At 41.2% G+C, this 17,866-nt stretch overlaps 1 protein-coding gene across 1 annotated transcript in view; it reads right to left on the bottom strand.

The window, feature by feature from the left end:
- The window catches only part of LOC129709314 (mediator of RNA polymerase II transcription subunit 13-like), a 215,513-nt gene that overhangs the window by 98,915 nt on the left and 98,732 nt on the right, over positions 1-17,866 (bottom strand). Inside the window, 1 exon segment of the mRNA XM_055655599.1 lies at positions 14,328-14,412. Coding sequence (XP_055511574.1) covers positions 14,328-14,412 — 85 coding nt within the window.

Genomic DNA, 17,866 nt, shown 5'->3' with positions numbered 1-17,866 from the left:
GACTTGTGGTTCTAGTAGTTGCTTGGCCATAGGCAAGGTGGAGCGGGTTCGTCGTGACATGAGCCGTTCAGCTGCAGATCCCAGAAGAGGGTCGCAGACGATGTTCCGAAGGTTGAGTAAGTCGAGATAAACATCAGAGCCGGCCCAGTGTGAGCATTCCATTAGTTCTTTTGCACTTTTTACCGTGCGCTCAGCCAGACCGTTGGACTGCGGGTACTTGGGGCTACTGGTAATGTGGTGAAAGTCCCAGTTTTTCGTGAAATTCCTGAAGAGCTGACTGGGGAACTGAGGTTCATTGGCTCAGAGTAGCTTTAGGGGGGCACCATGGACAGAGATGTGACAAGTTAGTTTCTGAATGACCATGATTGTGGTCGAGCAACTGAGCAGGTCGATTTCAAACCATCCCAAGTAGGAATCAACTAAAACCAGATATTGTTGGCTGTGCCACTCGAAGATGTCGGCTGCTACTGTGGACCAGGGTAAGTCCAGCAACTTTGGGGAGGCAGCAACCTTCTCTAGAATTTAGTTAGCCATGTCTGGCCAGAACAACATTCCTTTCGCATGTTGAAGGGTTATTTCTGCAGCGGGATGGCCCTCATGTTCAATGTCGAAGTACTTGCTGTGAAGAGACTTCAGGATGAGTGCCTTGTGACCTTTCATAATCACGCCGTCCTGAATGATGAGTTCGTCACGGACAGGGAAAAATGGGCTGACAGCTTGCAGCAGGTGGTGCTGTTTATCTGGCCAGCCGCGGCGGATGACAGTGGCCAGCGTTTGTAGCGTTTCGTCTGTAACTGTTTGTGACACTAGGATGTCTAAGCCCGCGCGCGGTTGGAATGCAGGAGACCATCATAACTGTGTACTCCTCATGCTCATCATCACAGGTGTTTTTCGCAGGTTGGGTGAGGTGCCCATGAGAGGGTGTCAGCTAGGTGCATGTCCTTACCACGTTTGTAGGTTAGTCTGATGTCATATCTCTGTAGTTCCATCATTATGTGTTGTATGCACACTGGTGCCATGTAGATCAGCTTACTAAGGATACTGACCTGGGGTTTCGACCGTGATCGGGTTGCCAAAGATAAAGCCCTTGAATTTGTTGCAGGCAAAGGTTACTGCGAGTAGCTCCTTTCCGATTTGAGCGTAGCGCTGTTCAGTGTCTGTCATGGTACGGGAGTCATAGGCAACTGGTCTGGAGCCCTTTCCGTCATCTTGTAGGCAAGCAGCGCCCAGTCCATACTGGGAGGCATCACAGGTAAGGGTGACGGGTAATTTAGCATTAAAGTATGTGAGGGTTGGAGCGCAAGACATTAGTTGTTTGAGGGTTTCAAACACCCTCTGCTGGTGTTGGTGCCAGGATCAGTGCGTATCCTTGTGGGTCAGTTGTCGCAGTGGGGCTGATAGCTCGCTGATGTTTGGGATGAATTTTCCAAGGCAGTTTACCATGCCTAAGAATCATAGTAGAGCAGACATGTCCGTAGGTGCTGGCATCTCATTGACGCAATGGTTTTAAACAGGTCTGGCTTAAGTCCATTGTTGGTGAACATGTGGCCCACATAAGTCACTTTGTCGACCCGAAACCTGCACTTCAGAGGGTCGAGTTTGAGATTTACCTCCCTGGCACGATCCAGGACCTGTTTCAGGTTTGAGTCATGTTCTGAAGAAGTGTTTCGACCCAAAACGTTGCCTATTTCCTTCGTTCCATAGATGCTGCCTCACCCGCTCAGTTTCTCAAGCATTTTTGTTTACCCTCGAGTCATGTTCTTGTGCATTGCGCCCGGTGACCAGGATGTCGTCTACAATTATGTAACATGGGTAGCAATCAAAGAATTGTTCCACAGTACGCTGGAAAACCTCACTGGCTGAATTGATGCATAATGGCATTTGTAAAAATCGGTAGCGTCCGAAGTGTGTTGCGAATGCGGTTAACATGGAGGATGCATGGTCTAGTGACATTTGCCAAAATGAGTTCTTTGCAACTAGGACAGAAAAAACTGTGGCTTTACCCAGGTTGGCAGCGACTTCTTCCACCGTCCGCATTGGGTGGTGTGGCCGTTTGATGGCAGTATTTAAATCCTTGCGGTTGATGCGGATCCTTATTTCGTCTTTGTTACTTCTTGACTGCTGCAACATGGTGGAGATCCAGGAGGAGGGGTCGTTGACAGAGGCTATTACACCCAGTGAATCCATTCTGTCTAATTCAGCTTTGACCCAATCCTTCATTGCGTGCGGGATTTTGTGAGGAGAACGAACGACAGGTATAACATCCTTGTCTGTTACAATGCTGTATTCTGTGGGAAGCTTGCCCAGCTGATTGTCAAAAAGGTCTTTGTATTATTTGAGTAGTTGTTGAGTGGGACTTTGAGAGGTCGACAGCTGATACAGTTTTGCTGAAGAAAACTAGGTTCATATTACGGCATGCATCATTACCCAGGAGCGGCACTTCCCCTTTTACGATAAAAAATTCCAAGTTGTAAACTTAAGACGCCAGATGGCATTGTAGTGTAAACCATACCAACTGGTTGCAATTCCCACCCACCAAATGGATGTAACTTCAAGTTTGTTTTCAGAACAATTTAGTAGTTGTGAATTCTTTGGAAATCTGCCAGCGAGATCACGTTACACCTCACCCCCGTATCTACCTTAGCGGCAACCTTGGTGTTGTTGATACTGAGCGTTGTCCATGGGATCACTAGCCACAGATTCGGGAATACTAGAATGTATGTTTTGGCTGACTTCTTGCAGGTGCTGCGGTTGTGGTTCTGCTGGTTCAGTCAGTACCTCACAGAAGAGTGTGGGTTAAAGTGCATAGAGAGATTGTTGTGACTGGGCCCTGTTGGCACGGGCGCAGCAGCAACGGATAAAGTTGCCTTTCTTTTTACAATAGTGACAAGATTTGCCATAAGCGGGGCATTGCTCACGAAATTTCGGGTGTGAGCCACCGCAATTACCAGAGTTATTGACTAGATGATCAATTACCCTCCCTGGGGGGTTAGTCCAGCTGTGTTTTGGAAAATACTCTTGTACAGTAGAGGCAGGATTTACCAATTATCCTCTGCATATGCAAACTCCAATTTAGCAGCAGCCAGAATTTATGAAATTGCCCTCCCTCGATCAAAAGTGATCAGTAGTCAATTTTAGCATGGTAATCAGTGCATAAAAAAAATCTGCCAAGATGTTGATAAGGACATTTATACAAGGGACAACAAATTCCAAAATTGATTCAGCTTCGAGGAATATACCTGAATTTACAATCAAAGGAAGAGGACAGAACCCACATAATCCTTACTTGATGGAGTACCTGGGCAGTCATTAGATTAAAAAATCAGAGTGTTGAAACAATCGGGTCAATGAGTGGACATGGAACAAGAAAAACGAACGGTTCCGATTGTATGAATCTTGTTATGGATTGCAAAAGATCACCAATTTCAGTAATCTAATGAACGAATTGTCGCAAGATACTGAAGATTACGGTTATAAATCTGGTAAGTGGAGTTACATTACACATCAGGTTTTAGCAAGAGCCAGTGTTCAATTGTCATACACATTGGGAACTGAACAATGGCATTCTTACTTACGGCAACCTTATTGGCACATTAACACAATAACAAATAAATACACATAAGAAATAATGCAAAAAACTATCAGTAATACTAAAAAATGTGACAATAGTGCAAACACAAGTACATAATACAATATAAACAAAGTCCATAATAAATTGTTACCACGGGTAAGGTTGTGTAGTGTGGTTCAAAAGCTTGATGGGAAGAACCCATTCTTGAACCTGGAGGATACAGTTCTCAGGCTCCCGTACCATCATCTCGATGGCAGCAGCAACATGAGAATGGCGCCAGGCCGAGTCTTTATATGGCATGCTGCCTATTTGAGCTAGCGCTTCCTCCAGATCCCTTCCATTGTGGGGAGGTTATAACCGTGATGGACCCGGCGAAGTTGACCACTTTCAGCAGCCCATGTCATTCTTGGACATTTAAGTTATCAAACCAGGCCGTGAAGTAACCAGTCAGTATGCTCTCTATCATGCACCTGTGGAAGTTTGATCGAGCATTCGGTGACCTGTGGAATCTTCTCAATGTTGTGTTAAGGAGCTTTCCTTGTGAGCACATCAATGTGCTGGACCCAGGGCAGATCTTTAGAGATATGCACACCCAGGAACATGAAGCTGTTGACTCTCCCCACTACTGTCCAAGTGAATACAGATGAATGGATCCTTGGGTTTCCCTCCCTGTTGATCAATCAACAATCAGCTCCTTGGTCTTGGCAACGCTGAAGGCAAAATTGATGTTTCGGCACCATTTAGATTGTCCTGCACACTAACTCATTGTTACTCGTTATTCATCTAACAACAGTGGTATTGTCAGCAATTTTAAAGGTGGCATTGGGGCTGTGTCTAGCTGCAGTCATGTGCACAGACAGAGTAGAACAGGAGACTGAGCATGCATTCTTGGCGTGACCGTGTTGATAAAAGGAGTATATTTTGTTACCAATTTGTACTGGTTGATGCCTGCCGATGAGGAAGTCAAGGATTCCATTGCAAAGGGACAAACAAAGACCCAGTGCCCAGAGTTTGATAACAAGTTTGTAGATGATGATATTGAACACCAAGCTATACGTGCTCTTATTATCCAAGTGGTACAGTGCAGAATGAAGAGCCAGCGAGAACGCATCCACTGTTGTGGTGGTAAGCATATTATAGTGGATCTATGTCCTCAATATAACACGAGTTGTTATGTGTCATAACCAACTTTGTCTTAATGGAAAATAGACACAAAATGCAGGAGTAACTCAGCAGGACAGGCAGCATCTCTGGATAGAAGGAATGTGTGACGTTTCGGGTCAAGACCTTTTTTCAGACTGCATCAGGGTAGAGGGAGATACAGAGATAAGGAAAAGATTCCCCTAATTTAGTCTGAAGAAGGGTCTCGACCCGAAACATCACCCATTCCTTCTATCCGGAGATGCTGCCTGTCCCTCTGAGTTACTCCAGTATTTTGTGTCTATCTTTGGTTTAAACCAACATCTGCAGTTCCTTCCTACAACTTAACATAATGGGTACGACTGCCACAGGTTGGCAGTCATTGAGGAAGGTCACACTGCTCTTCTTGTGCACTGTGTATTATGGATGTCATTTTGAAGTCGACCAGGACCTTGGACGATAGTACTGAGAGGTTCAAAATGACTGAAACTCTAGGCAATTGATTCGCACGTTTCAAGAATGTGGCATGCAAAAGACGCAGCAGACCTTAAGAACTGAGATCTCATCACTTGAAAAGTACTATGCGTTTGTCCAAACTGTGTTAACTTTACGCAAGACAAAATGCTGAAGTAACTCAGGCAGAGATGCTGAGTTACTCCAACATTTTGTATCGATCTTCGATGTAAACCAATCTCTGCAGTTCCTTCCCACACATTAACTTTATGTAAATTGAACACACATTCTATCACACAAATTGTGTTAACCTTCTCAAAGGAATGCTTCCAGTGCTTGGCAGAATGACAGACTGCCTTACAAAATTTAAGAGTATAACAGTCAACACTAAAATGGATGTTTTTATACAATGCTTTTAACATCCTTTCAGGTGCCCGTAAAAGAGTCATAGCCAATTTTAGTGTAGTTAAGCATTATTAAAATGGAGAAAGAACATACAACATTAACGTCATCTCTAACAATGATTTCAATTTTGTGTAAGGTAGACACAAAATGCTGGAGTAAAGCAGCATCTCTGGAGAGAAGGGATAGGTGACATTTCGGGTCGAGACCCTTCTTCAGTTATGTGTGGTGGGCTACAGTGCTATTTTCCCCTCCCAGCGGATTATAGGAATATCCTAAAGCATTGCACAACGTCGGTACTTTTCGGCCAAAGTAAGAAATGTTGAAACTAAATTGCGCCGGTTGCACTGGACAACATAATGGCAGGTACGAATAAGGGGGAGAGAGAGCAAAAGGGTTTAGACTTCAGCTAGCAGAAGCACAGCCAACACCACTGTTTTAAGTGGAGCGTCATGTTACACATTCTGAGAATAATTCAAGTATAGCAACATATATTGGAGGAAAATTTGGAGCTTTATGGCAACATTTGAACACGCAGCAGAAAACATTTACCAGTACCAATTTCAATATAGAAACATTATTTTAACATAATGTTCTAAAATGGCCATTGTAACAAATTGAGAGACTTCAGGAATTCTTGCAAATAAACATCATTTGATGCAAATGATTGACAATGGCACGATAGTTAGCACGGCTGCCTTGCAGCTCTGTGACTCGGGTGTAGATTAATGGCATTGAAGGGCATGTTTCAGAGAATTAGTTGCTAAGATACAGGAAAATAAAAAGATGGGATAATATGACTGATGAGTTTATTTTGCTGGGAGCTGGCATGGCAAAATGGCTCCCATTCTGTATCACTATAAAAATATGGTCTGTACTCTGATTATGCAACAATCCATTCTACTTTATTTAACCACATCAACACACTATTCCTATCTTCCTTGTGTACTTATCCAGATTTTTCCAAATTCCATCTGTACTAGTCACGACAAATAACCACTTTCTAACCGCCAGGGGGGGGAAGAAATGTATCCTTTACTTCTTACAACTTATTCGTGACTATCTGTAGAAAACCTTCAAAAGAGGATCAAGGCTGATTCACTATCCCAATGCTATTTTCCAGACCACTTGATGTCTGCTGGTGCTGCTATTGATAGACTTTTAATTTTAGACAGCCCCACTAGTGGAAATCTCTTGATGTCTATCTTAAGTCTCAATTTTCAAACCCACTATTACAGTGATGGAACAATGTTCAGAAATTTGTCAAGGAATATCAATCATAAGAGTAAGCTCATGAGATGTACATCATGGTGCAGAGCTCCAGTCTTTGTCCTATTTCTGCTGGTGATAAGCACAGAGAATGCACACAAAGATTGTTACTTTTTTTTTACCATCGGCATCATGTGATTCGCACACAGGCTGGAAATCACGTGCAGGCCATTCACCACTTTTGATGGGAGAAGGAAATAAAGAGTTGCGACAGCAGTTTTTTTCCGGAATCAGAAGCTTAAACACCAGATTTAGATGAATACCAAAATAATTAACTGACAAAAATTGAGGAAACTGGGCCCAAAATACCCGCATTACCTCCATATTTAGAAATAAATGCAAAATCTGTGTTTGAAAAGTCAAATATTGTCATTGTTGTGTCGACACAAAGTGCATTGCCTACTATAATTACTTTGGTACCGAATTGCAAGCAACATTTTAAATTCCTGTTTGAAAATTCAGCTTCAACAAATTGTGTGCACAAAAAAAAAATTCAAATTACCACCCAGACTGAAATAATTCAATTATTCAATTAAATAAATGTATTATTTGGGGTAATAAGCAGTGCGAAACAATTAAAATCATCAAAAATATAAACTTAACCTAACCAATACAATTGTAAGTAATGAAATGAACTGACACATCCAAATGTAATTACTATTTTATATCAATGTGTTATACTGGGGCTATGCAATCACACAAGCTTATCCACTCATCACTACTGGCATGAGTTTATCAAATTGTTTACTGATGACAGAGGTGGCTGCAGTTGACCTGAAATTTCAAATTGAAACCTAGTAGCAGGCAAAAAAGAACAAACACAGAGCTGCAATGGAATAAAGAGTACTTGCTAAATCAAAGTCCACAAAGATAAAAGTCAAGAAAAATAGGAGGAAGCAGCAAGTCTTGAACATTAAGATGGAGGCTGGCCAATGCTAGAATTGATCCAAGTGACACTGAAAGAAATAGAGAAGGATAGCAGCTTAACTATTTATAATTGAAAAATGCAAATGCGAATGTGGACACAGAATGAAACACCAGCATAAACATGTGCGGGGCACAGCAGAAATGAAGAGGCAGTATCAAAGTCCAAATGAAATATATCAACAACGCAACCAGTCTTTTCCATAAATGCAAATATCGTTCAACATTGTAAAAGCCACAATTTCGAACAAACATTTTGTTTAAAGGGGTGATTATTCATGGTGGCCTTTGTGCAAAGAAATCTCAAAAGGTTACATTGTCACAGTATTGAAACTGTCATTGCCATTTCACATGCAAATTCACCAGTGTGTGTGCCCATACCATAACATGAGCAAGTTTTACTGCTTTTAACTCAATACCAAAGCATATGGCACAAATCTAAACAGTGACAGCATTTGGAGAAATGGCAACTGCAGCAAAAGACCAGTTTTAAACAGGGCACAATCTGTCAGTGAAAGCTGTGATCAGTTCCTGGAATCAGACCTAAATTGCCATTAAAGAAAACAAATTGCTGGAGGAATTCAGCAGATCAAGCAGCATTTCAAGATGGAAAGGAATGGTTCACATTTGGGGGAGAACCCTGAGCGTAGAAGTAAGATAGCTGGTAATAAAAGAGTTAAAAGGAAGGGGTGCACAGGGGATGGTTGGAACCAGGTGAGATAGGTAGATAGAACCAGGTGGGGGAAGGGAGAGTCTGGAGACAGAGGCTGGAGGGTCATAGAGTCAGCGCCAGTGAGGCCCTTCAGCCCAAAATAAAAATGCCAACCAAGTTGCGTAAACAAACAGGACCCACTTGCCTTAACCTGGTCCATATCCCTCCAAATCATTTCTATCTATATACCCATCTTTTAAATGTCATAGCTAAAGAAGGGTCTCAACCCAAAACATCACCCATTCCTTCTCTCCATAGATGCTGCCTGTCCCGCTGAGTTACTCCAGCATTTTGTGTCTACCATTTAAATGTCATAATTGTATCCACCTTTACAACTTCCCCAAGTAGCTCATACCTCAAACACTACCCTCTGTGAAGTACCTACGCAGTTCCCTTCCCTCTCACCTTAAACCCTGCTCTCTACTTTTAGACTCCTTAATCCTGCGGGAAATCAGTGGATCACCACCTTAAATATGCCCCTGAGAATTTTATAAACCTTTGTAAAGTCACCCCTCAGCATCCTATACTGGAGTAAAAAGTCCCAGCGAATCCAGCTTCCTTATAACTCAAATCCTCCAGACCTGGTAACATACTCTTAAATCTTGCTTGCACCTTTTCCAGTTTAATAGCAAGGCGAGTAAAAATGTACACAGTACTTCAAATATGCCTTACCAATGTCTTGTACAGTTGTAACATGACTTCCCAACTCCTGCCCCTCCCCTACTATAGATGAGGCTCTCACCAGGGTCTCTTCCATACCCCCGCAACACTGCTCTCTCCCCATCCCCCATTCGGAACAAGGACAGAGTCCCCCTAGTCCTCATCTTCCGCCCCACTAGCCGTCACATACAACAAATAGTCCTCCATCATTTTCGCCACCTGCAACGTGACCCCACCACTCGCCACATCTTTCCATCTCCCCCCGTCTGCTTTCCGCAAAGACCGCTCCCTCCATAAATCCCTGGTCAATTCTTCCCTTCCCACCCGCACCACCCCCTCCCCAGGCACTTTCCCTTGCAACCGCAGGATATACTACACTTGTCGCTTTACCTCCCCCCTCGACTCCATTCAAGGGTCCAAGCAGATGGGACAGAGGTTCACCTGCACCTGCTCCAACCTCATGTATTGCATCTGCTGGACTAGATGTCAGCTGATCTACATCGGTGAGACCAAGCGTAGGCTTGGCGATCACTTTACCCAACACCTCCGTTCGGTTTGCATTAACCAACCTGATCTCCCGGTGGCTCAGCACCTCAACTCCCCCTCCCATTCCGAATCCGACCTTTCTGTCCTGGGCCTCCTCCATGGACAGAGTGAGCACCACCGGAAATTGGAGGAGCAGCACCTCATATTCCGCTTGGGCAGTCTGCACCCCAGCGGTATGAACATTGACTTCTCCAATTTCCGGTAGCTCTTGCTGTCTCCTCCCCTTCTCAGCTCTCCCTCAGCCCTCTGGCTCTCCTCTTCCTTTCTTCTCCCCACCCCCCCCTCACCCCACACATCAGTCTGAAAAACGTTGCCTATTTCCTTCGCTCCATAGATGCCGCCGCACCCGCTGAGTTTCTCCAGCACTTTGGTCTACCTTCGATTTTCCAGCATTTGCAGTTCCTTCTTGAACACCCTGCACCTAACATCCTGACTGACGAAAGTGATAACTAGAAACCTATAGAGGGGGGGGGAGAGGCCAGTTGAAGACAGTTTGTAATGATATGATAGAGAAAGAGGCTGAAAGTAATGAGTGGAACCAGATAAGGGATGGATGATGGGCAAATGGACAGTTTTTAACTCCAGATTCCAGCATCTGCAGTCTCAACTTTCCAGATTACCACGATCAGGAATACACAAATCAGGTAGTCAATCAGATTAAATGATCGAAATTTTTCCATCAATGCAACTACATAATATTGGTGTATCATTCTGCATCATTTAATCTGGAGAACAGGAATAGGTGACCAAAGCTGCACAGAATACTCCAAGTACGTCCTCGCCAACATCTTGTACAGCTGCAACATAATGTCCCTTTTAGGATCACCTCCCTGACTGAAGGCCAGCACGCCGAGAGCCTTCTTCACCACACTATCTACCTGCAATGGCATTTTCAGGGAACTATATACAGACACCTTGCATTTTACACGCGTTTGATTTATGTGTTTTTGAAATAATGCTCTTGTTCCTATAACACAAAAACTCTATTTACGTGCTCATATATTTCGAATAACAAACTCAAATTTATCGCTGAGACCAGTCACGTATATGTTTCATTTACAGGTTTTTGAATTATGCGCTACTTTTCAAGAACATAAACCCACATGTAAATCGCCTGGTGCCTCTACTTGTACTCCAAGATCCCTCTGCTCTACAACCCCCAGGACCCTACTGTACACTGTGAAGGCCATGCCTTGGTCTGACAAACACATTCTTAGCTTAAACTCCATTAGCCTTCCTCAGCCCACTTGCCCAACTGATCAGTATCACACCGTAATTCGTGATAACCATCTTCACTATCTGCAGTGCCACCTACTTTGATGTCATCTGCAAACTTAATCATGCCTTGTACATTATCATCTAAATGAACGATAAAGATGACAAACAGGAATGGGCCCATCACAGATTCCCGAGGTACATCACTAGTCACAGGTCTCCAGTCTGAAAAATAATCCTCTACCACTACTCTCTGCTTCCTAACCTAAAGCGAATCTAACTTTGAGTCATCTTGTTCAGTCTTATTGTCAGTAACTCGGTTTCACCTAGACCACAGCTAACAATGGCCGCTCGCCTTTATCATTGTTACTTTTTATCTTTCTATCATTTGTTCTATATCTCTATATATCAATGTCTATATCTCTCCTTTCCTTTCCCCCCCAACTCAGTCTGAAGAAGGGACTGGACAGAAGGGACTGAAGAAAGAAACACTGCCTATTCCTTTTCTCCTAAGATGCTGTCTGACCCAGAGTTTTTGTGTCTATCTGTAGGTATGTTACAAAACCTACCTGAATCGCCATTGGGAATCTACCCTCAGCCATGTCGGCGATTTTGGCGCTGTTTGGAGGGGGCGGGTTTAAAACGCGATTTTTACTAGGCTGTACTAATCGCAGATGTTCAGCCTAGTAAATCATTAACGAAAAATCGCTGCAAGACCCGGTCGCAAAAGGTATTATTAGTTTTATAGGCCTCGATAATATAGTTCTAATAGTTTTAAAATTACTGTTTAATTCCGCAATCTCTCGCAGCCCCAGGGTTTTATAAAGCAAACAATTAAAGGTATGTACCTTATTTTTACATTAAATGGGGCATATATATAACCCTATATATCAAATTATCTATAACGAGTAATTCATTTTGGGCTTTTTATATCCCGCAGTATTTTTCTCGGCATTTGAGGGCACTAATCTAGCGCGCTGTCAACATTCTAAACCAGCGCGCGTTCACATGAACCCACTAGAAAGCCGATTTAAATGGGCATTTATTTACAGCAATTGAACACTAAATTCCTTCCATTTGGCCTATAAATTAATGTAAATTAGATATAAAAATCATGTTATATTGTGAATTATTTGTGAATAATCTTTGGACACTTAGGCTATTTAAAAATGTTAATCTTTCCTTAAGAAATGGGCGTTTGATTATCCAAGATCACAGCTTTTTTGTAATATCCATTGAAAATCAATAGGGAACAAGATGCTAATTTCCGAGTATGAAAATGGTCATAACCTTTTTAATACTTGAGATATGAAAGTGAATTTGGTGTCAAATTAAACTTATTGTTATGCTTTATCTGATGGGATAAATTGCAGACTTGATTTTTTAAATCTCAAAATTTTGTAACATTGCTACTATCTGCAATTTTAGAGAGCTCTCCCTGGATTCTATGTGATCTAGCCCTTCAGAGTAGCCTACATGTGGAACCTTAAAGGCCTTGTTAAAGTCAGAATAGATGTCTACGACCCTGCCCTCGATTTTTGTTACTTAAAAAACTCAAATTCATGAGATATGATCTCCCACACACAAAACAATGGTGAATATTACCAATCAACCCTTGTTCTTCCCAATGTATGTCTTATCCCTCAGAACCCTCTGAAGTAACTTTCTAACCACAGTTGTCAGGCTTATCGATCAATAGTTCACAGGTTTTTTTTCTAACCCTTCTTAAATCAACAGACAATATTAGTCACCCTCCAGTCTTTCTGCATCTCACTGTTATCCAACAATAATTCATGTATCTCCGTCAGGTCCAACAATATCCCCTCTAGCTGCCAGTGTCTTTCGATATTTTTGATCAGACTCAGGAGATTTATCTATCTTCATATGCCTTAGGATGTTGAGCAGTCCTCCACTATAGAACACATTGTCCACAAGATATCTCCATTAACATTTCCAAGTTCCCCAGTTTTCATGTCATTCTCCACAGTAACAGAAAAAAACATTCATTGACGAGATTGTGTATCTCCTGTGGCTCTACACAAAGATAATCACGTTGGTTTGAAGGGTGACGGTGAAGAGCCTAGCTCCCTTCAATTACCCCTTTCCCCATAAAATCTCTTTTAGATCTTTAAAATGTCAAATATTTGAACAGGCTGCAAATTATGTGTTTGTCATTTCCATGGCAATCAACAGGGTTACTGCATGTTAGCAAAACATTCATAGTTCCGGTGTGTAGGAAAGAACTGCAGATGCTGGCTTAAATTTAAGATAGACACAAAATGCTGGAGTAACTCAGCGGGACAGGCAGCACTTCTGGAGAGGAATGGGTGACATTTCGGGTCCCAACATCCTTCTTCGGAAGGGTCTCGACCCAAAACCTCACCCATTCCTTCTCTCCAGAGATGCTGCCTGTCCCACTGTCCCTGATGTTTTAATTTTAAAACATTTCCCAATTATCTAAAGTCCAAAGCTTGAAATAGACAAATCTGTTGATAAATCTCAACTGTTCAACGGATAGTAATGCTGTTTAAAAAGAACAAATGTCTTTATGTTGACAGGGACAAACACATTACGAAAGATACAGTAGAAAATACATTTCTGGTGTACGAACTCTCTCAATTAAACCTGGAAGGACATCCCAAGTGATTATCTAGATGGGACATCTACCTACCTATTACTTTCCTTGTTTATTAACTTGCTATCAGAGGGCTACAATTCAAAAGTGACTTAAAAATAATTAGCCATAAGGTGGTCTGGAGGTTTTAAAAGATTCATGTAGATCTGATAGTCCTTTTCCTGAATCAAGAATTAAAAGCTTTCGCCATTATGCCATATATATTTGGAGGCATTTCTAATTTCAATCTGATTTACACCGCTCTATATGATGGACATGTATATTGACAAGCAGCAAATGCACATTACTGGTCCAAGGCCTTCCTAAACTGTAAAAAAATGTACATAAAATACACTGACCTACTAGTCTATGGATAAAGTTGAGCACTTCGTTAAGTTTTTAACTGCCCATTGATAGCCAAATGAGGTCTTAATTTTGTTTACCTTTGAGGTACAGAAAAGATAAATTTTGATGGAATTAAAAGGCTTTGTAATTAATAAAAATTTATGTGGCTTATATCTCTAAGCCTAAATTATATACACGTTTTTTCAAAAACTCTGACTGTTTTAATAAAAGTATTTTATGACTGTAAAATATCACAATGTTTTGAAAAAAGCAAAAGGCCAAACATCCTTGTGAAATGTGTTCTGAATACTACACATTTCTGCACACTTAATACAAATGATCACGATCCAATATACAAATTCACACCACCAAGAAAACAAATAGATACTAGATAATCACACAAACATTACCACTCAGTTTTCTGTAAAATTTAAGCTAGGTATTAAATAGTTTGCAAGGTATTCCAGTTGCCTTACCTTTCTAATAAATTATGAATGGCTTTAAAGAGCAGTGTTCGGCATTCATACGTGAGCCCATTTTCCCACAGACCAGCATCTACCACTGTAATAAAAGAGAAATGCTGTGAATAAAAAATGCAGCTCCAAGATTTTAAATAACTGGAGACAATAACAAATTAATAACTACAGATCCTGGGAATCAAGTATTAAATTAAAAATGTTGGAAACTCCCATGCCAGGCAATATCTGCAGAAATATCAGAAAAAAAATTCACGTCAAAGACCTTAATATTCTGATGAAAGGCCTTTGATGTGAAGCATTACTTCTGTTCTGTTCAGTGTTTCCAGCATTTTCCATTTTGGGTTTTGTGCACAACATTCAACTAAGATAAAAGGGAATTGTATTCATTCAACCTGGAATGGATTAACTCCCTGAACAGATGCAGAATACAAAATGTGAAGAAAAGGGCCAGATAATGCAACACAGCGCATATCAATTCATTTGAGGTTAGCATAATCACGGTTTAAAATCAATAAGCGATACTGAGTTACAGACTACAGTTTACAAAGTGTTCTGCAGATGAATTATGAAATGTTTAAAATCAGTAATGTGCATAAACAAACTCTGTGAATTTAAAAACGGTAGAATGTTCATATCTTTAGCAGACGTGCATTATAGTTCTGTAGGTAGGAAAATAGTAATGAATAAGATTAATCGCTTACAATAATGTTTTAATGTATTACTTTATGTGATGCCATCTGGTCACGTGCATGGCATTTTGGTTCACTTTCCGAAGAATAGCTCATTTACTATTTAGTCCATCAAATCTTCCTCATGGAATATAGTTTATTCAATTTGCTGATTCTTTCCAGATATCCCTGCAACATTTTCTCCTTAAATTCCCTGCTGAAAGATTAGCTGGGTCTTGAGAATTACTTGAAATCTGCTCCCTCTGGGCATCAATGTTGCAACCATAACGTTTTTATTGCCCTGACCATCTTGCACAATTTTCCAACTGCAAATTGTTACTCGTGTAACCATTGCTCACGTGTGTTAATGACTTGGGCTAGGGTCTTGATTTGAACATTTAAACATGGAGATTTCATCTCCAAACTCATGGAGCTTGGAGTCAGCACTCCCCTCTCCAACTGAATCCTCGACTTCCTGACCAACAGACCACAATAACTGAGGGAAGGTGACAAATCATCCTCTACAATCATACTCAACACTGACGCCCCGCAAGAATGAGTTCTTAACCCCCTGATATGCTCCGTATACACTTACGACTAGGCAGCCAAATATCAATCCAACTCGATTTGCAAGTTTGCAGACCTTCAGATTCAGGGACAGTTCCTTCCCAGCTGCTATCAGCCAACTGAATGGTCTGCTGATCAGCAAGAGTTTGGTCCTACTCTCCCATCTTCCTCAATGGAGACCTTTGAACCATCTTTAATCGGACTTTATTTTGCACTAAACGCTGTACCCTTTATCTGTGTACTGTGGACGGCTTGACTGCAAACATGTACAGTCTTTTATGCTCCTGGATAGCACGTAACAAGCGCTTTTCACTCTACCTCGGTACATGTGAAAATAATAAAACTAAACTAAAAGAAAACCAATGTAGTTATCACAAACAAAAAAAAATGTTAGATGAACACAGCAGATCAGGCAGTTTCTGTGGTGACAAAGGAATGGTTGCAATGTCGGATTGAGTGTCTACATCAGGACTGGGATTCTCGTCCCTTCATCTTCACAAATGCTGCCGGAGCCACTAAGTTGCTCCAGCAGTTTTTTTGCTCTACAACACAACATCTGTAGTCTATTGCATCTCCACTTTTCAGCAATCACTAAACTGTCTGCATTGGCTTCTAAAGGACCAGAGACGCGAGTGAAGTTCACCACAGTTATTTGCGAGCTACTTCATTATGGCAACAATATAATCTAAAAATATAGATTATTAACAAAATGGAAGTACAGCAACAGAGAGGGCAACCACTGAGAACCAGCTTTTTTTTTTTTTACCATGACCATTACTTTGCAAGAAAGTTCGACTGTATTTTTATAAAACACTGATTGTAATATGGCTGTTTTATTATTTATTCTCTACCATTAACTCCATTCCCTAACCAACAATTTAATTTGTCTCCCAAGCAACCATCTAACATGAAACAGACTGATGACCCCAAGATAAGCTGCAAGTTACATTTGCATTGTGAGCGTACCATCTCAATAGCTTGGCCTGACTCCACCTCAGGCTAGCTGCCAAAATCTACACACTGACATTGATCACCTGTGGACATTTACTACTATAGTGTACTCCCCAGAATTCAGGATTCCCCCCCTCTACACCTATCTGACGTCCCTCATTCTACAGTCATGTAAAATGAACTTTCCACCCAAAATTCTGCTACAGCGATCATAACTTGCAATGTCTCACTCCTCACCTGTGCTCCCAATTCACCAATCTCATTCTTATTTTCAAATCCCTCCATGGCCTTGTCTTTCTCAATATCTAAAGCTGCTCAGCACAAAATTCGATTCAATACTCCAATACTGGTGTCTACTTCATCCATGAATTCAATGTATCCCTTTGTGGACACATCAATGGAAACTGGGCCTTGTGCTGCCATAGTTGTTGGCATAAGGCATTTTCATTGAACTAACAATGAACAGCAAATAGTACAATGCAGGTGTGAACCTCCTCATGATAATTGGTGGTAGACTGGCACTTTATCAACACATGATAATTATTCAAGAAAATGTGGGCCTCTGCACACTACTCACAAAGCCTTTCAGTCAGTTAATGTTTCAGAACTATGATGGAAAATCTGAAATGTCACTGTTTTTCTCTTTGGTTCTGTGCAGGTCTGTTCAGCAGATCCAACATTTCTGTTCTATTCCCTCATTTACGTTTTGCTCTGGTTGTGTGTTTGCCAATCAACATCAACCACCTTTGCATCATTTTTACTTTTGTTTTACGCATGCCTGAAGTAAAATTTCCACTCCGAAAAAGGGTGATGCGAAACATTAATACTTTCATCTCAGAAGCTACCCGACAAAAGCATTTCCAGCATTTTTTAATCTCAGTAATTTCTAGCATTTAAAACACTTTGCTTTTAAAGTATTAAAATACATTACAACCTTCAAAATATTTCTTGATCAATAATGAAAGTCAACCAATAAACTTTATAAAAGAGTGCCATGCTGGAAAATCAGATTTGCTAAAAGTGTCTTTTTTTACATTCCAATTCTTGCACATCTATGCTTGGCCTCACACATAACCCAATGATCAGTCCTCTTGAAAGAAACATTAGAAAGATTGCTCTTACATTTTTAGTTATTTTGAGATGCCAGATAACATCCTAGCTGCAAAACTCACTGGAAGGATAGAGGAACCAATGTCAATTACCTCTCCCTGGCTAACATTCCCACTAAGAGACCCTAGTTACATTCAGCCAATCTATTGGGCAACTTACCTCATTCATATGCCTGGACTTGACTCTCATAGCAATCTACTTCAAGCTCTGTCTACTGGACAAAGGAAGAGATTCAAAGTT

This window comes from Leucoraja erinacea, chromosome 25, assembly GCF_028641065.1.
Source record: "Leucoraja erinacea ecotype New England chromosome 25, Leri_hhj_1, whole genome shotgun sequence".
Lineage (NCBI taxonomy): Eukaryota > Metazoa > Chordata > Chondrichthyes > Rajiformes > Rajidae > Leucoraja > Leucoraja erinaceus.
This window is presented reverse-complemented; position numbering and strand designations above follow the sequence as displayed.